The sequence below is a fragment of the Anomalospiza imberbis genome, chromosome 6 (genome assembly GCF_031753505.1).
Source record: "Anomalospiza imberbis isolate Cuckoo-Finch-1a 21T00152 chromosome 6, ASM3175350v1, whole genome shotgun sequence".
Lineage (NCBI taxonomy): Eukaryota > Metazoa > Chordata > Aves > Passeriformes > Viduidae > Anomalospiza > Anomalospiza imberbis.
In genome coordinates this window covers 8,934,144-8,953,951 of record NC_089686.1, presented here as the reverse complement: position 1 = coordinate 8,953,951, position 19,808 = coordinate 8,934,144, and the positions used below count along the sequence as shown (strand labels likewise).

Genomic DNA, 19,808 nt, shown 5'->3' with positions numbered 1-19,808 from the left:
GAGAATATATTTGGCACAACAGAATAACAGCATGGCAACAGCCCAGTGCTTTGGAAAGGCCACAAAGCTTTCTCCCCTTGCACCATGTGACAATAAATAAATAAATATAAATATAAGTACCACACAGTGTTCTAGTTCTTTGAATACAACTCTTGTTAGAGTGCTCCCTGCCTTTGGACATGGCAAATTAAAGGTATTGAAATGTCATAGAAATGCAAAATTTGACTCAGCCCTACGATGTGCTGGTTGGCACTGGGTGACTAAAATCTGACGTCAGAAATGTACAAAACAGGGAAGTGCAGGAGAGAGAGCACAGGTAGGTATGTAAGTGTGCATAAATTATACCACAATTCCAACACATTTCCAGCTTGGCATCACCAGCTTGGCCTGAGTGCCTAAGCTTTAGGAGAAGAGGTTGCAGAAAACTTAGTGCAAGTAAAAAACATCAAGTATTTCCAAAAACTGGGAGTTGCAGGATACCCTTCCTCCCCTTGGGTCAGCCAGAGAGCTTCTCACTCCATGCTCTGCCTTCTGACTCACGCAGGGGCTTCCATCAAACACAGCTTTGCTTTTAAGTATTGCTGATGCTTGCGAAGGGGTACCAACCTCACCCCACCTGGTCAAGGCAGGGAAGCTGTGAAAAACAGACTGACATGGGAAAGCTGTGAAAAACAGTCCCGTTCACATGGGACTCACAGAAGACCTTCAGCCTTTTTTCATTTTGCATGGCAACTCCAAACCCAGGACCAGTGTTTGCTGCTTCTCATGGAAGTGGAAAGGAGGAAAAAGACCTTGAGACAGGAGAGGTAGAAGAGAACATGAGCTCCAGACAGCCTTGCCCACAAGCAGCATCCTCTCTTTCAGAACCAGAGACGAGGCTTCTGCCCTGGTACCTCAGAGCAAGAACCACAAGAAGACACTTGTTATCCTCTGCCTCATGGTTCTTCAAACCTTCAGGCAACACCAGGAACAGTGGTCCCAACCCACATGTCACTTCAGCCTAAGCCTGATTTGGCATGTACATAAAATATATTATACAAAGCAGCATCGTGGTTCCACACAAGGAGTAAGGCATGCACTGAAGTAATTTGTGGGAAGAAACATCACTGCTGAGTGAAAGTGAGACTGTCTTTTACAGCTGGAGAAACTGGGGAAACAGGCTAACTTACAAGACCCAAACTCTACTTAGTATGAAGAAGGTCATTCCCTGGCAATGGACTCAGGTACTTCCAAGAGTAGATCTCCTACTAGAGATGGAGTAATTTAGGTTGAAAAAGACCTCTAGAATCATCAGTCAAACCATTAACCTGTCACTGCAAAGGCCACCACTAAACCATGTCCCTCAGTGCCACATCTACCTTTCTTTTAAATACACCCAGGGATGGCGACTCCACCACTTCCCTGGGCAGCCTGTTCCAGTGCTTGACAACCCTTTCAGTGAAGAGACTTTTCTTAATATCCAAACTATTAGACCAAATGAATTTTAAAAAAGGCGCTCTGACAGTCCTGATATCTGAATTTTAAATTGGCATTAATTAACTTGATCTCTGATTCCCTCTCCAGGAGTCCTCCTCAGATGTCAACTCTCAACTACAAAAAAAGCCACAGCTGCAAAGCTTTCAAAGGAATTGCATTCTTTTGTGGGCAGAAATCATGCTGAAGAACAAGGCCTCTCTTCAGAGAAGTGTGGCCAGCAGGGTTATAAGCAATGTTCACAGGGCTGCCTTACTGCTTAGGACCCATGGAGGGTTTTTTCTCTAAACCTATGAGAACATTTTGGCAGTTAAATGCAATGTCAGATTTTATGCCCTAAAATGCTTAATAACTGTGGGATTTTTCATGACATCAAATTCTGTTTCAATGAAATGCTTAAGCTGGTACTTAACTAAGCATCAGAGAGTCCCTAGAAGACAACAGTAAATCTGCATGGTTGTGCTAACCCCAGGCTTGTGCTCTGATACGGTAGAAGCCTGCTGTCCTCTCTCCTCTCATTCTGATTTACCAGGTCATATAATCCTGTGTGGTTTGCACTTCTGTTTCAATATATTCAGTCTCAACTCAAACACAGGTACCAAAGGCAGTGTCAGCATACTCCCAAAAAAATCTTCAGTCCAAACTTAGCTGTTTGCTTAAGTTTTCTGCTGATTTGGGGTCTTCTGTGTAATGTGTACCTGGGGATAAATGCTTAATCCTAGTACAGATTTACTTCTCTGCCATGCAAATCCCACACTCCTCTGACTGATTCTTCTTAATTATCAGAGCTACCTCTGATCTCAACAATCCACCTGATTTGTTGAAGCACTGGCCAAGCAAAACTGAAAGCAACAACACAGTCACCAGTGAGCTTTGTGTAAACAGCAATGCTTCTTCCTTTTCACAGCAAAATTCATCTGCCCTGGAACTCCTGCCCATGAGTGGGGAGAATGGACCCATTCAGCACTGAACTACCTATAAAATAACTCAGCTGTTTGAACTCCTTGCTATGTTTATATATAGAAACCTACAATGCAAATGCTCACAGTAATTTTGCATATCCTATATGAAATAAATATCACAAATAAATTCTAATATTCAAAACAGAATAGTATACAATGTTAGGGACCAAGTTACATTTATAAATGCACAAGCATTAATACTATCTATGCAGCTTAATTTCTTAGTATGCAAGCTTCAGCAATTTCTAGCTACACTTCACTTCAGGAGTCATAATAAATGCTGCTCATGCCAAAATCTAAGAAGAAACAAAACCACAAATGTTCTCCGTCATCCTTCCATATTATACACAGTATTTGGCAGGTGCTATAATAATACACAGGTTTCATGGAATTCATTAACACTGTCCAATATTAAATATCAAGTCTGGAACACGGGTCTCTATGTTTTAAATAAAATCAGAGCAGGAGCAACACGTTTGTCAGCACTGCATCCATACACAGTGAAAGCTGAGACAGCGAGAGCCTGAACCTGAACCAGAGCTGCAGCTTCCCAGAATAAAGACAGAACAGGGGCAGCTTCACTGGCAAAAGGGAGGAGAGGGATTGAATGCAGCTCCAGTTACAAGTATTTTGAAGAATAGTTTGAAGAAATAGCCTGGATGCTGTAGCCTGCTCTTGCCAGCTCAGTCCTCAGAAATGGCCTCTGTTTTAAAAGCCAGCGATGGCACATGGGAGCTCTGCTGACAAGGGCAGGTTACAAATTTTGCCTGCAAGGACAGAAAGTCTGCTGTGCCATAGGCACATAGGGCAGTTCATTCTCTTTATCCTAATATCGGTATTTCTGCCAACAATTTCTCATGGAGGAAGTGAGTGATTCACAATTGCATTTCATTTCAGGAAAATAAAAGATCTCACACACTCAGTACCCTGACTCAGCTTCAGCTCCCATTACTGAATAAAATCTAGATCCTGCCCTGGAAATTTGCTTACACTTTAGATCATGCCACTTTTGTCATCTTGCAAAGAGGATCGTGAAGGGGATCTTCCTAGCAACAGCTCCTTCTCATGGATCAGGCTATCTAGCAGATCCTCCTGTCTGTAGTTGTGATAGACCTTCAGGAAAGCCAGAATGGTAATTGCCAGCCAAGTCAGCCAGGCAGCCCAGAGACCAAACTGGAAAAGGAAAGAAATCATGAAGAGGTCAGTACAGTATTCTAAAAACAAAGTCAGCTGTCCAGGTGGTTATGCAAACCTCAGCTGGACCAAAACCCATGGAGTCACAACAAGCTAAATCCAGGGAGGTGCTGGGTTCTTCATATAAAGGAGTCACTTTTATGGCATATTTCTTTCCTAAATGCAGTTATGCCTGAGCTGGGCATCTAGATGCCAATGTTGGCAACAAAGACAAAAAATTGGCTTGTGCCCAAGAGGCAGGGTTACCTTCAAGGAATGTTCACGGCAGGCTAATGCCTCTTTCCATGTGGGACAAGCATAAGCCTTTGTAAAGCTGCAGCCCTGCAGGGATGGACCTGTCATCCCTGCAAAATTAGTATGTGCTCATGTCCCAGTGTTCACTGACTCTGATCATTGACTTCAAGCTAGAATGTTCAATAGAAAGATCTGACAGCCTTAGAGGTCTAATTCTCATGGATTCATCAGAAGACAGCCCTATCTGAATGAATTAATCTTTGATTCTTTACAATGGTCTGATGTTTACATAGCTTAGGTGATCTCAGTCGAAGTCAAGGAAGGCAAAACTAGGAACCCCACAACGTGGTGCAGGTCAGAAATTATTTTGAACAGTAATGAAGACATCCAGGATACCAGAGTGCTGCAACTTTTGCAGATCTCATCCTTTGGATGAACAATAAGTTTTCTATCATGCTTAACAAGATCACTGGTAAGGTGAGGCTTTGACGTATCTGTATTCAAAACTACCTGTTTTGAATTTAAAAGGCAAATGTGCCCATCACTATCATTCTGATTCAGCACTTACTGAAGTCATTGGAAACATTCCCATTGATTTCTGAGAATGGTAGTTCAGCTCCAGCAATCCCAGGTCAATAAGCAAATGGCAAATTAACTGGAATAGAACCATGACTTAGTCTGACCTACCTGTGCAATAGCAAATTGGTCATAGAAAGCAGAGTTTTCCAAGTTCAGCTCAAGATCTATATCCTGCAATTCTTCACAGCTACCCAGAAAGGCATTTGGAAAGGAAAAACAAAAGAAGAAAATTTAAGAGATTCTAGGTAAACCAAATACAAAATTAAATAACATATTAAATGTATTTTGAACAGTCACAATGGCACATTCTATCAAGGGATAATTAAGTTATTGCAATCATCAGGTTGTTTGCTGATCTTCTCTAAAACTAAGATAAAAATTACTTTATTTTACCAAAAAAAAAATTATGTGATAACACAAATCTTTCATAAGTGGAATTGTAAGAGTTATTATGAACACGGCATCCTTAAACCCCTCTTTCCCACTGCCCTCTTGCCTCCCACAGATTTGCCCCTGGCATCACCCCAGGTTGGCTGTTTCACCCCTCAATGAAACAAAGTGTATGATCCTCTGTTACCTTTTGACTTCATCAGGAAAAGCCTCAGAAGAAGGAATTGTGTTTTTGTTTCGGATGCTCCAGCAAGGAGACGATACTCTGATGGTAAGATAGGGGCTGCCTACAGATTTTACAAATAACTTGGACCATTATTGGTGTGAAAAATATCCCAGGATTTTGAGGTTGTCATTCTACCTCTTGGTTGATTTCTGCAGCCTCTTCTCTCTCCTTTTCAGTGCTGTCGGTCATCTTGGGTTCTTACCCGAATATTCGATTAGATGCTTTTTGTAATTGAATTTTTAACCGAATATTCGAGTAATTCGATTAATCGTTGCAGCCCTAAACAGAACATTCACTATGGCATTTTACAACATATGACAATGTGCAACAAAAATGTATGCTTTAAATAGTACATTTATTCAATATCATATGACATAAAATGTCACATTTTCCTCTCTCTTCATCATTATTTGTTTGATAGGAGAAAATCTTCCTCAGCTTATCATGTTTCCTATAAGGAGCATAAGCATCGTGGGATACAGTGGACCATTTTAGGAGCTGTACATTTTGTGTCTGTAACAAAGCATCAGCCATCTGTACTTTGCACTGACAAAGTGCTTTCCATTCTCTGGCTCTCAGGGCATCCACAGCACCAGTACAAGGCAAGGAACTCTACCCCAAATGTTTTGTCTGATGATGAGTTGTGGCACAGGCAGGATAAGTGACTTGCCTGGTGTCACACAGTGGGTTGAGGGCAGAACCAGGATTGCAAGCCAGGAGCCCTGGCCCCCAGCCCCCTGCCCTACTCACAAGACCACACTCCCCACATCTCTAAATCTAGCATTCCTTTGGAAATAAAAAATTTTAACATAATGGATTTGCTTTCCATGTGGTCATGACCACAAAATATGATGGAAACACATTTTTCTTTGTGGGCTTCTAAATAAAGAAACAAAATAAACTTTGATTTGCTTTGTTTTGTTACACATGAAAAAACTCTGGATTTTCATATTACAGATGCCTTCTCCCCCTTGCTCACTTTGCGTGTAATAACTACACTTTGTAACACCACAGTTCAATTGTGCCTATATGAAAAAAAATAAAAGGAATAAAATGTATTCTTCAATACTAACCTATTTGGCATGCTTCCTTTTTCAGTAATTGCATCACACCACATGTTAAATCCTACACTCACTATAGTGCTGGCAATAAATGTGATGAACACCACAAAGGCGCTGATCAGCAGATTCAGGAAGGCGTAAAAGAAAGAGCTGTAATAAAAGGGAAGAAAAATGTAACTCATAAACAGCTGAAACACAACATCAGCAGTCTCTGTAAGCAGCACAGAGTGGGCACAAAGATATCAGTTTCCATTTAAAACGCATCTTTAATTAAGAACACCTAATACATTGAAACACCATGGACTTGATTTTGAGTCACAGTACCTTTGCTTGCAAATGCTTTTGATTTCTTTTTTAAACATAAGAAGATGTGGCTTTATATAATAAGTGGTGATTTTTCATATACAATGTGGCTTTCATTAGCTGTAATGATGAAAATCACCATTGTTAAAATAAATGTTATTAGCTCAAATTATGTAGTAATTGCAGGTAAAATTATTTCATGACTTAAGTGATAATTGGAACAAAAATTGCTTAGAAGAGGGAAACTAAAAATAAAAAACACAGAACTGATAGCTATAATCATTATAAGCAATGTAACACAAGGCACTGCCATCACAGGACACGAATCTCAGTTTTATGGGCAATTTGCAGAGCAGGCCAGCTTCTCCCAGGATTTCTCTGGCTTTGGTGTCAGTATGCTATGTCTGCCAGCTGAATATCAATTTACCTCAGCCCCATTAAATCTGCTCCACCAGGGCCTGCACTCAGCACGTGCAGTGTTTGGAGTGGGATGGGTGGGATGTTTACAGATTTCCCATAAGCCATGGAATCACTCACTCATTTTCACTCTTTAACTCCTCACTTGAATTTTAGCTGTGAAAAGTTTCTAATCCCGTCATCTGGCAAAGCCCTTCTCTACTTGAAACTGCTCAAAGTGGCTGTTTAGAATAGGACACCTTGGAATGTCACATTTGTAAAAACTGGACATCTGCTCCAGGTTAGAGAAAGACTGGCAGCTCCAGGAGGCAGGTCATCCTATTCAGAGTGTGTGGTAAAGATGAATATCACAAATTTCTCACCAGTGCCACTCATTGTGCTGGTGACAGAATGAATCTATTCACCCCAGAGATGGAAAAAAAAACCCTCAGTCACTTTTTTTCCCTGGTTTCTCATGAAATGAAAAGCCAAGAGGTTTTTTAAATGAGTGTTTGAATCCTGGAAGGTTCTGGGCTGGACAATTCTAGTTTCTATGGCTTATACATGATAAAGTTGTGACCTCAGAAGAACTTCTTTAAAATGAGATGAGGAAGCAGTTATCAGCAGAGTTAGGATGTTTGCTCCCGGGTTGATGTGGCTTTAGAGAGACTGTCTAGGTTCTCTCCAAACTGACAGTTGTCCCACCCCAAGACTGATAGAAAAGTGAAATAAACCACCTTCAAGAAGTGCCCCTATAGAGGGCAGTGTGTGCTGGACACCTGACTTCTGGATGAACACTAAGCTGAATCCTGCTCTGATTTAGCTGGGCTTGGTGAAGTAGATCAGCTCAACTCTGCTGTGAGCTGGGGTCACCCATACAGTGAGATCTTCTATGAGATACCAGATTTTTGCATGTTCTTTGCTGTGACTTCACACCTAGCCTGGATTTCATCCCAAATGTTGCTAAAGTCAGATCATTTCCTCTGTGTGCACCTTAGCATGGTATGCTGGCCTGAGAGGCAGAAAAGACTTGAGCTGTTCACAGAATAAAACAGACCTGGGACCAGAACTAGTAACAGCTCGAGAAAAGGAGCAGTTACCAGGACTAGTCAGTGGGCCACCACAGCCTAGGATCTTCAGTTCACCCTCTATTTCCTACCCTGCAGCAAGAGAGGTTCCATGGTCCAGGATCTGACCTCCCACTGACAAAGCAGGGCTCAGCCTTGCACTTGATTTGCATCTGGCAAGAGAAACCACCACTGATGCCAGGGCATCCTGACAGAAAACTGCTTATGTGGCTCTCTAGGTCACCTGATTTTTCCTCCTTAGATTAGAACTTCAAGCTATGCATTGCAGATTGAGTGAATGCCCTTTAATAATGAATGTTTGCACTTAAAGTTTCTTTGCAATCCTAGCAATGAAGTATTTGAGTAATACCTCTACCCTTCAGCTGAGCTGAAGAGCCCCAGGCTGCTGAGGCAAGGGGTGCTGAGACCATTTTAAGGTTTTTTTAGCAGTTATAAGTATCCGTCAGCAATCATTCAAATCATTGCACATGGAAGATGCAAAGGGTGCTAAGCAACCCTGACTGCCTCAGCTGGCTCACCCTGAAGCTGGCCCAGTAGTAGTGATTCTCCTCAATAGGATCATCATTGATGCCGTTCTGGTTCTTCCTCAACTACCTCTAATCAGAACAGACAATTATCATGCAGAGTGAGGAGATCATATTTATCTCTCCATCCAAACAGAAATGTTTTTGCACCCATTTGAACTGTTAATAAATGGCTGTCTAAAATCAAGACAGTGTGAGCCCTGCCTGCTTTTCATATGGTGGCTGATGTGGAACAGGACAGGCCTTCCTTCTTACCAAGAAACTGCTCTTCCCAAGCATCTTGCCAAGTTGTACCCTCCCGTGGTCTTCTGTGGTTATCTCATCATCTCAACTTGCTCCATCTTTGCTCCCCATCACCCCACAGCCTTCTGCCTTTCTTGCCTGGAGCAACTATGAACAGTGTTATACAACTCCCAAAGGAGCTCCGAAAGGGACACTTTTCAGGGGCCTGCCCAACAGTTTTGAAGTTAACAGCTACTTTTGAAAGCAGGCCAAACATCTAATCCAAATGTCACGATTACAGGGTTATTACTGCTGGTTTCTTCTAAAAACTAGCTAGCTCTGACCTGCAAAGACTTGAGATTCAATTAACCCTCTACAGATACTGGATCACCTTAGGAAGCTAGATTCAAAGATATTGAGAAGTATGTGGTTGTATTTAGTGTAAGGTACACACTTTTAATAGGGAATAAGTTCCATACTGGTCCACACTTACTACAGCATGTTTGAAAAGGTTTAAGACCACTCTCAAGAAGGTTGAGAGTGGTTGGAAAGAGCCAAAAAGAAAACACTGCTACCCAGTCTCCAGGGTTACCAAGCCCAGATGTAACAGCCCCTTGCCCAAGAAACCACTAGTCCAAATAGACCTGGACAGGAGTGATTAACCCTTGGCATGGTTCCTAAACCAGGGAAAAATATCTTCCTAGTTTACACAGGCACCAGTGCATTGTCCAGCCCCGGCCCTCCAGCACCTGGGTTACCTGCACCAGGCTCTCTGTCCTCTCAGGCCACCAGAGAGGCAAGCACAGAACATCACAGTGCTCCTGAGCTGCTGCCTGGCCACCAAGCCTCCCATTACAGCTGCTGGGGTGGGATGCTGTGGAATCCTTCCCCACGCTGCTCCAGGATGCCCCTTGGCCTGTTTGAGCACAGGAACCAGCAGTCAGTGCCGCCCTGAGCTGCTGCAGGAGCGCTCAGCGTTGCTCTCACGTCGTAACCAAGCAATAGCCGTTGTCTGCAATAGCTGCCATGTACGCAGCAAAAGCAGCACAAAAAATAGAGGGGGGTCACCAACTTCTCCCTTCTGGCCCCCCACACACAACCGTGTTGTTTCAAGGTTTTTTCACACACCCAATGCACACCTGGGGAGGGCCTTCTTCGGCACAGATGTGTAGTGGGACCGTGGTCAGGAGGCACCTGCGAGCCCCAGCCTCCAGCATCACCCCACGGCCCCCAGACCCTTCCATGGCCACTGCAGCTGAGTGGCCACATACTGCACCTATCTGACCCCCCGCCCCACAGGAGCATCCTCTGGAGAGGGCCCTGGACCTGCTGGGGGAGTGCGTGGTGTGTGTGCAGACAGACACGGGCCATACACCACCTGTCCCCAAACCCCTCTGGGGAGCCCCATGACCTGGATGGTGCCAAGCCCAGCGCTGCACCCCCAGACTGCTCCCACGTACCCCAGCCTGTGGGAGGGATGGGCTTATCCCCAGGGATACTTACTCCTCGTGCCCTTTGCAGAGGAAGAAGAGGGTCCTCCAGGCCTGCACTGTGGCCAGCAGCAGGGAGAGGAGCCCGGTGAAGATGCTAAAGCGGCAAGCGGCCTCAGGCCCCCACTCCTGCACCGTGAAGCGCTGCCGCTCCACCGTCAGGTTGGCGTTGAGCCACATGCCCTCGGTGAAGAGCAGGCACCGGCCGTGGAAGTCGTTGCCATTCTCGGAGAGTGGCACCACCACGATGAAGCTGAAGAGAAAGGCCAGGAAATAGCAGATGCACTGAGCGAAGAGGAAATTGCTGAGCGCCATGTCCGCGGCTCTGCGCAGGCAGAGGGAGGGAGGGAAGGAGGGAGGGGTGGAGGCAGGGATGCGGGAGGGAGGGATGCGGGAGGCAGGGATGCGGGAGGGAGGGATGTAGAAGAGAGGGATGCAGGAGTGGGAGACGCAAGGGAGCGATGTGAGGTGGGACGCGGGGAGGATGGAGGGATGGAGGGAGGAAGGCAGGCTGCAGCAGCAGGCGGTGGGGAGGGAAGGAGGGAGGGAGGATGCGCAGTGCAGTGCAATGCAATGCAGTGCGGTCCGGTGCCTCCTCCGAACACGGCTGCTCCCTCTCCCGCAGCCCGAGCTGCCCCTGTGAACGGCTTCAGGGCTTGTAGGGAAGAGGGGAGCGGAGAGAAGAAGAGTCGTTGTGGGGTATCCCTCTTCGGGAAAATCTGGCTGCCACTACGCCCTGGCGCCCAGGGGGTTAAATCAGTCCGTGCGTCTCCAGCAGGGCTGGGGACCGCCGATGGGGGATCCCCCTAATGACACAGGACACTGATGTCACCCCTGTTGATTGCCATCACACACACACACACACACACACATACCCCAAACCAGCTGACTGGCCTCATCCTACCTGCTGGATGCCAGGAAATTTTGACCCAAGTTTTTAAAAATCTGGCCACCAGCCTCAGACAGTGGCAATAATAGAACGGGTGCATAGACACCCCGGCGCCCACAGACCCAGTGGTTCTGTTCCTAGCCCAGGTGGTCACCCCTCTACTAAGGTATTGCAAGGGGAGCAAAGGCTCACCAGAAGTGGAATAACTTTTCCTGAGCCTTGGTGTCGTTTAGGGTTGGGATCAGCTCCGTTATCCCTGGGTGGCAGGTGGAGCAGGGCTGAAAGAAAATAACCTTAAGCAATGTCCTGCTGGACATCAAGCTGGGAACAGACCAGCACAGCAATGGGACACACATGGCAGGAACAGATGGCATTTTATTCCCGGGGGTGAGCAGCTCCCTGCCCCACACCATGCTCGGGAAGACACCAGAGCAGCCCCTCTGCTGTAGGGCCCAAAACTGCAAGGCCAGGCTGCCAGAAAGCAAAAGGCATCAAAAAGGGGAATGTGAGTTGTGCTCAGATCACTCTGGCACAAAAATCCAAATTAAACAGACCTCAAGTTATAGTTTCCCCACAATCCCAATTTCATTTTTCCATCTCAGCACGAATCCTCTCTCCAGCACAAGACGCCACAATTAATGTCCAGTCCCAGGTAAAGTAATTTCCTAATCTAATTTCCTAGCCACATCCAGTCTGAGATCAGCTGCAGGTCCCAAATCACTTCTTAATCCCAGGGCTATTTACACTCATTTTATCACTGTGCCACTTCCCAGGAAGTGTTTAAAGAAGCAGATGAGGGACAGAGACCCCAAACACAGTGCACACGGGAATTCAGGCTGGTGTTTCCATTGGGCAACCAAACAATTATTTCTGTGTTCTGGTAGGAGGTTACAGATGAGGAAGACACTGGGGGGATTCTCAGAGAAGACATTAATTCACAGCTTCATTACAAATCATTTGTAATGCATATTATGTTGAAATCTCACTCTATCTGTGCAGGGGAAGTAATTCTTGAATAAAAACTTTTGTCAGTATAAATGAAATGTGTCTGGCCAGTTTTCTGATCCTTACCCAGCTCTGATCATCAAAAATTGTATTTCAGTTTTGTAAGATGAGTTATAGAGCACTGACCTGACCCTGTGCGGATAGATGTGTGCTCCTAACAGAAAATATTTTGCTGATATTTGAGTCTATTGGTAAGAAGGAAAGTTTACTGCTCTTAACCTTGCTTCCAAGAAGTGCTGGGTTCCCAAAGGGTTTTATCCTTTACCTGTAAAGAAATCAGACAGGGATTGAGGTGGAAAACTCTTTTCTTTGAAATGTGACACATCAGATTTGCCAGATAATGTTTTCTGAACTTAACCTGGGAGGTCAGCACCAACATAAAAGCTCAGTTATTGCTTACACTGGAGCCCACAGAAGGGCCAGCAGATGCCCAGGGCACTTTTCCTCGGGCAAGCCCAGTGCTCAGATCTTGCCAGCAGCAGCCACAGGGCTCTGCTGCACAAGGGTGTTTGCACAGGTGACTGTGGGGTCACTTGTAGAGCAGATAAAGTTGTCTTTGCTGATGAACTAACTCAAGCAAGCATTTATTGGAGAGTTTCAGAAAACACAGCCAGGCATTTACAAATGTGAGCAGACATGTAAAACAGCTGCACTTAGCAGGCTGACAGCTACTGGAGCACAGGGCTTGCTCTTAAGCAGTGAGCACACACTGGAGTGAGCAAAGGGATGGAAATAAAACCTGTCAGCCATCACTTTGGCAGCTGCCTGGATTTCTCATACTCTTCTCTCATGTAAATCCTAAAAAAAAATCCTGCTAGGCTGAAATTGGTTTCAGAAACATGGAGTTATTTCAGTGGAGTAAATTTGATAGGCTTGCTTTTCTCAGCGTGGTGAAACAACATGGGGGAAAGGCAAGGTGAATGATGATTCATTCCTTCTCTTATCACAGGGAATGGAGAACATTAGATATACAGGCCAGGCAGAAACTCTGAAACACAGGAAAAGATGCACATTTTTCTCACTTCACATAATTGTTCTGTGGCAATCACAATTTTTCTGTGACATCACAGGACACTGACGAGTGCTGGTGCCAAAAGATATTAGATAAATTAATGGTAAAAAGAGTTCCATAAGGACCTGAGAAATGCAGAGCTGGGGGAGTAACCTTCAGCTCAGGAAGCCCCTCACAGCAGGTTGCTGTGAAGGTGGAGTCACAAAATGATCCCTCTGCATCTTCAGAATCCTTTATCCTTCCCTAAAGCAAGCACCTGCTCCTGGCAGGCCTTGGAGATGGGATCCCCAGGGAGATCACCATCTGGTCTGACCCCCTTTGGCCATTTCAGGTTCTCATTACAACAGCTGCCAGCACCAGCCTGGTGTCTCAGCTTTCCCATCCAAGTGGGGAGAGATGTCCCTCCAAAGCATCCCCCGTGCCTTGGCTCGTGTGAATGTCCTTAGGAGGGACTTGCCCCCAGAGCAGACACGTGGAGGAAGCCAGTGGGGCAGTTCTTGCAGCTGCAGAGCACTGAGAGAAGAGATGGATGTGTGAGGAGAAGAGACTGCACATTGCCCCAGCTCTGGTGGTGGTGCCACCACAAGAAGAACAGTTTCAGATATGTTCCTCCTGCAGTGCCCCAATGAACACCACCTTGACCACAACATCCCCTGTCACCACTGCACAGAGAGGCCTCACTGCTCCAGGGCACCCACCCAGGCCTGCTGCACAGGAACTGAACCCCCAAGAAGACCATGTTCTGACATGGGGCTGAAGATGGCTTGCTCAGCCAGGGAGGGTGAAGTTCAAAGTTTGTAAATTTTGTCTGGGAAAAAAAGAAAAGCCGCAAAAATAAAACATGATGCACAACCAACTGCCATGGCACCTCAGTGTTAAGCAGAAAACCAACCAGGATAAATCAAGATTAGATATACCATATTTGCCTGTATTCCCTTTAGCCCCATATCTCCTTCTAGCTGCCTGGCTAATCCTCTGTAGATCAAGTAACATGGATGAGTTGGGCTGATGCGGAATGACTGATGGGGATGGTGTTTTTGGCTGTGCTGCCCCATGCTCCCTCTCAAGTCATTAATTATGCCATCTGACATGAGCAGTGCTCTCAAGTTGATATTTGTGAGGTAAGTGATGAATTTCTTCTCTTCCTGATAGCTCATTAGGACATGTTTTATTACAAGAAAATTTGCTGAGGAATTAATTATTCAGACAAAAACATTTTTGAGAGCAGTTTTATTTGTTTTTATATTTACTCAGCCTTGGATATATAATTTCTGTGGTCCAAGAAAAATAGCAGCAGCATGTCTAGAAGGTGGCTGCCACCTTGCTACCAGTAATGCACTGCTTATTTCTGGAGAGAAGCACAGAGCTGCAGCAGTACCTCTGCAGAAGGACGCCCAGGGAGCAATATGTCTGTATTCTGGGCAGTCCAAATGGCTGCTTTTGAGCCAGTCCTTCAGTCACTCAAAGGCAACTTCTCCCTGATTTACTTTAGCTCAAATATCTGCCTCAGCCCATTTTACCAAATGGTTTAGCAAATGCAGTTTGCCCCAGGCTTTGGAGCCTATTTTATTCAGACTCTATTCTGTTTTATTCAGGCTCGCTGGTCTGTTTTATTATTATATTAATCCATTGTTGTTGTTGTAATTATTACTGTTATTCCAAAAGTCTTGACCTATGGTATTTGTCCTCTGAAACAAATGGAAAGGATCCCAGCCTGTCACATATCATCTTATGATTGTTGATGTAAACAACACTTTTAGGGAGAGGTTTCTCATGGTAATCACTGTATTTAAGAAAATCTCTGCCACTAGTTCAGAAGGATTATAGACAAAGTACCAAACTGTCAGCCACCTGTCACATCTGCATTTCTTCACAGTACCACTGTGTCATGAATCTCCCAGGGCATCTCATTTGGGAACATGCTGACATTTTGCCTTTTATTTTCTTATAAGTATGTCCCTTCTGCTAGGAAAGCTGTCTGGTCTGTGAGGAGGTGATGAGCAGAGAGGGTGCCATGCTGACAGATGCTCATGGAGCAGTTATCAGGAAACAACTGAATATCATTAATGTGTCCAGATAGAATAACCTCTCTATTCTGATAGCCAAGGAAAAACAAACATATTCACATTCTGAAGTGAACAAGCACAGGCTGTGGCTAAGACATAAATTTTAAAAATTAAATAAAATAATAGCAATCATAATAAAAAAGGGTACTTGAGATTTTCAGAGCATTATTAAAGCAAATCTCTGAGTGACTTGTGCATGTCAGACTCCACAGCACCCTACAGCCTGTGAGAGCTGTGACAGCTGGCAGGAACGTGGCCCCAAAAGGGCACATGAGTTGGTCAACTGCCTTTGGTGTCCTGTCTTGAGGATGATAGAGGTAATGACAAGGGTAGGACAAGCTCTTGTAAGGTTCTGATCCCAGGTTATGCACAGGTGAAGAGTGCATCAGAAAAACAGGCTTCAGGAGTGAATGTGAATTTTCTTCTGGCACCAAGGAGATGTTAGAAAAGCATGGGAGAGCTGGGGACTTCTTAGAAGAATAAAAGGAATGAAAGGGAAGTAAAAAAAAAATTACAGAAGAGAAATAATCAAATTAGGACCCCACAGTGTCCAAGCAACAAAACCCAGCCTGAGAGTAAATATAATTCTGCCCCACTTCAGATTAAATGAGGTCATTATATATGACATCAACATCTTACATCTGCAGCTTAACCTGTGACTGCCAAGGAGTGCAATATCACCATAACCACAAGTCAAGCAGCCACTGAGGTCTTGTGTATCTGAACAGCCCTGTGTCTGCTTAAAACTCTTCAGAGCTTGTGCCTTCTGGACCTGCAGGCGTTCACACCCAAAAGCCCTTTGTGAGCTGCACCCAAGTTTGTTACAGGGTTCTGCTCTATTTGAGCTGCTCTTTTCTACCTGTGCAATCACTGGAAGGCACTACTTCCCCTGCTAAAAGGGCTGTGCTGTGCCTCTTTCCAATGTCCCTGCCTGCTCTGAGGCATGAGAGGTGCTGAGCAGCATGGGCAGGTGAGGCTGTGCCTCACCAGCCACATGGCAACAAAGTCCCTTGGGCTGTCCCTGATCCCCTCTCACACCCCTCACAGAAAAGTGTGTTTACCCAGAGTAACTCTTACAGCATGCAGAAGTCTAGGAGCAATTTTCAGGAAGACCTCCAAGCTGTTTTATCCTGAGGCCTTTATTTGTGATGGAAACTTTGCAGAAGGGAGGCTGGCCCCAGAGTCTGGTGTAGGGGATGCCCAGCACTTGCAATACTGCTACTCCAGCTCTGAAACTGATGAAAATTATGTTCTAGCTTTTGGTTTTTTTTCCTGAAGATTACTGAAACAATTCCCAGCCCTAGTATGACTTGGAAAATGAACTTCAGCCTTTGCTGATTTGGTTTGCTTTGTAAACACATTTTTGTGTGCAACAACTAATTTGTACCTTAAGACTGAGTAATTTCCTTAGGAAACTTTCAATGTCAATAGTTAAGGATCTGTCACATACACAGCAGAAAAGAAAAAAAAAAAAAAGAAACCTTTCTAAATCACATCATGGTTTTAAATGACCTATTGTGATTAAAAGGGGTTTAGGGTTCAAGGGAAGACATATTATGGAGTATTTCTGCTGTTCATTCTAATAAAATGCAGGTTGAATCCCATTTTGGGGGGTAGGGGGAAAAGCATCTCAAACCCTTATCCAAGCAACTGGCTGCTATGAATCAGAATACCTCAGTTAGTTCCATCACTGCTGCACAACTTTGTACCAGAGGAGGTTCTGACACACCTGATTTCTCCAGCTCCTGTTCCACTCACAGAGGCACGTACTGAGAGCAGCTAATGGGTAGCATGCCAATTAATAACATGGAGCTGCTTTATGTGTGACATATTGTACCATGCACTGATTTTTAATCTGCTCATACTAGCATTTGTCATGCAGGGTGAAAGTGTGCTGTGAGAAATAGCCTCTTCATTTTCCCTGACAACTATTAACACTGAGCCAGTCTTCAGTGCTCGCGCCGCAGGCAACTGCTCCTGCCGAAAATAAACGCAAAGACTGAGGAGAGAGACGTTTTGCAAAATTAAACTCTGTCTCAAAAGTGAATAAATCAGGACAGAAGCACATCCTTAATTCTTGGAGACAGGAGGACCTTCATGGTGACTTGTTTACTTCTGATGAGGCGGCAAGAAAAAACCCAAAACATTAAGATGTGGCTTTGCTACTGGTTGTAGATGGGACAATGCAGTTGCAATGGGGAAAACTAGATTTAAACTTATTCTGGAGCCAAGGGTAAAGTACAAGGGCCTTGTGGCTTCTTTATCACCCAATCATGTCACAGCCCACACAGCATCCTAAAGACTGTCAACTTCAGTCTCACCACCAAAATGCACATTGGGCAGGTAGCTGTGAAAGCTGAGAGCCAGCCCCAGTAAAACACAAGATACAAAGACTTAGTGGGAAATCAGATGAGTGTGGCCCTCAAACAGCTCTGTCTCGTATTGTGGCTTCACTATACGAGATGCTCATATGTGACAGATGTTCCTCAGCTCAGCTTCTCAGCTGAAGGTGCTGGTTCCAACCTAAAAACAGCCAGCAGGAGGTCTGACCTGGTACATCATCTCTCAAGGCTACTGAGAAAGACGAGGAAATATTAAAAAAAAAAAAAAAAAAGAGCACCAGATCATCATATTCCTGGCTTGGTGCAGTTTGCAACTCAGGAGATGAAACCACATAATCCAGGTGGTTTTGCAGAGATCAGTTTCCATCTTTCAGCCCAAGCCCCAAGTATCTACCAGCTACCTGCACAGGCTGGCCACAGCTGTTCCTGCTCATGGATGCTGCACATGATCTGTTGCTGTCACTGGATTTAGTTATTGTTAGTCAACAGAAAATTGGATAAATCTATTTGTTTTGCAAACTATAAACTCATGGGCTCTCTGAAGGTCAGAGGACTCCTAAATTTCTCGTGTCATTAGTTCTTTCTTATCATTAGCCTCTCTTGTAGTGTTACAAGGCATTTGCAAAATGTGGTCCCACTGAGGCTATAGGAATATTAAAGGTTCAGGTATCTAGTCCCCTTCTCATTAGGGTATTTTTTGTCTGCAATGTACAAAATGATGCAGTGGACTTTTAGTTTAAAGGTCTGTACAGGGAGGAAAGCACCCACTGCTTGGATAAATCCTGAGCACCCCAGCAGTCACTGCATGGCTGGAACTGTACAGCTGTATTAGGGGTTAATACTGCCAAAAGCCTCAGAGGTTCTGTAGGATGCTTGAAATAAAAATAAGACAAAGAAGAAGAAGAGGAAGAAGAAGAAAAATAGGAAAAACCAGAAAAAGAAGAAAAAAGGGGTTAGATAAAAAGAGTAAACCAATGATGAGTAACTCAGAGATTCACATGAGATCTCAAAATTAACTACTTTGTAGGTTCAAACAGAGGTCCCGCCTTATGTGAGAGGCACATGCAATTTACACTGATCAAAGCAGAGTTTTGAATACCTGACACAGGAGATGAAATATAAATATGTGATTTGTGAAGTAAAAAGACAACACCAACAATAATGAGACCTCAAAATAGACCTGAATGTCACACTCCTGGGTGCAACCATAATGATTCTTTCTCTTGTGACAGAGATGAAAAGGCAAGATCATTATTGTAACAATTACTTTAACAAGCACATAAAACTGGGATTTAGTGGGGGCTTTGCTGTTTGTTGTCATATTTGCTATTCATTTTCCTTGTGATTGTTCAAAGATTGATAAATAATGCTTTTTATTAAAATGCACAGTATGAGGAAGGTTTTCAAAGGTGCCCTGTGATGTTTGGATGTTTCACTTGCACTGCCTCTGAAGAGGAACAGGCAGAATTTTCAGCATTTGACTGCCTGAACTCATAACTTGGGCCAATTTGGAAAATATTTCCATTTGAGGGTCCCCTGCTGGGACCTGCTATGCAGGACATGTTGTTACAAGGCTTGCAGAGTAGAGCCTGTGTCCAGCCTGCTTGGCAGGGAGATTCATGAACATCTGCATCCTCTGCTGCTGTGCCCTAACACTTACCCTTCCAGAATGGGCAACTGAACAACCTCCAAAAACAGCCCCTTCTAGGAAACTCAGACTGAGAACAGAAAAATGCAATGTTCCAAATATCAGCAATCTTCAACCAAAAGATTTCTCTCCTTCAAAAGCTACCAAGCACAGTTCAACCCAACTTCTGTGGGAACTCCAATCCCTACCTCTCCCCAGATGTGCATGTCATAGGAGAAGTGACAAAACAGTGGAGGAAACTAAACAAACTGAGCAACTGTTAGTGACAGAGCTGCAGGAGGTCTAAGTAAATCCCTTAACATCAATTTCTCCTGCTGCAAAGGCCAGAAATGTCCATTGACAACAGCTGGCTGAACTTAACTGGGCTGCTCTTTTCCTGTCCAACTCCCAAGTAAATTTTTGTTGTTTATAAAAATTCTCTCTATTTGCGGTAAGTATGAAATTTGTCTCTTAATTAGAAAGTTTCTTCGTTCTTGAGAAAAAGCTATATAAATGTGAAATAGTTTTATTAACATTTAATGGAGAATTGAGTGTGATATTGACACTAGGAGATGGACTGTATTATTTCCATACTACAATATGCAAATATACTCATTGTTATTGCAGATTAGGAGACTGAATTTGCTAATGCTTTTTAATAATGCTTATTGTATTTCTCTGACAAAAATACCCACTAAAATACCACTTAGAGAGCATGAAGATTG

General features: G+C 44.2%; 1 protein-coding gene across 1 annotated transcript; it reads right to left on the bottom strand.

The window, feature by feature from the left end:
• Positions 1-1,768: 1,768 nt before the first annotated feature.
• Positions 1,769-10,601, bottom strand: TMEM179 (transmembrane protein 179). The gene is made up of 4 exons (XM_068192270.1): positions 10,156-10,601; positions 6,132-6,269; positions 4,551-4,629; positions 1,769-3,608 (listed from the first exon to the last, which is right to left on the bottom strand). Exons 1-4 carry the CDS (start codon positions 10,455-10,457, stop codon positions 3,429-3,431), a joined length of 699 nt encoding a protein of 232 aa, XP_068048371.1. The 5' UTR covers positions 10,458-10,601; the 3' UTR covers positions 1,769-3,428.
• Positions 10,602-19,808: the final 9,207 nt, after the last annotated feature.

Bases quoted from the DNA above. Each gene is read 5' to 3' on its own strand.
- TMEM179 (XM_068192270.1), bottom strand. From the start codon at position 10,457: ATGGCGCTCAGCAATTTCCTCTTCGCTCAGTGCATCTGCTATTTCCTG. The intron at 6,270-10,155 runs GTAAGTATCCCT...CTTTTATTACAG, and splicing joins CTCTGCAAAGGGCACGAGGA to CTCTTTCTTTTACGCCTTCC. The intron at 3,609-4,550 runs GTAGGTCAGACT...TTCCTTTTCCAG, and splicing joins ACCAATTTGCTATTGCACAG to TTTGGTCTCTGGGCTGCCTG.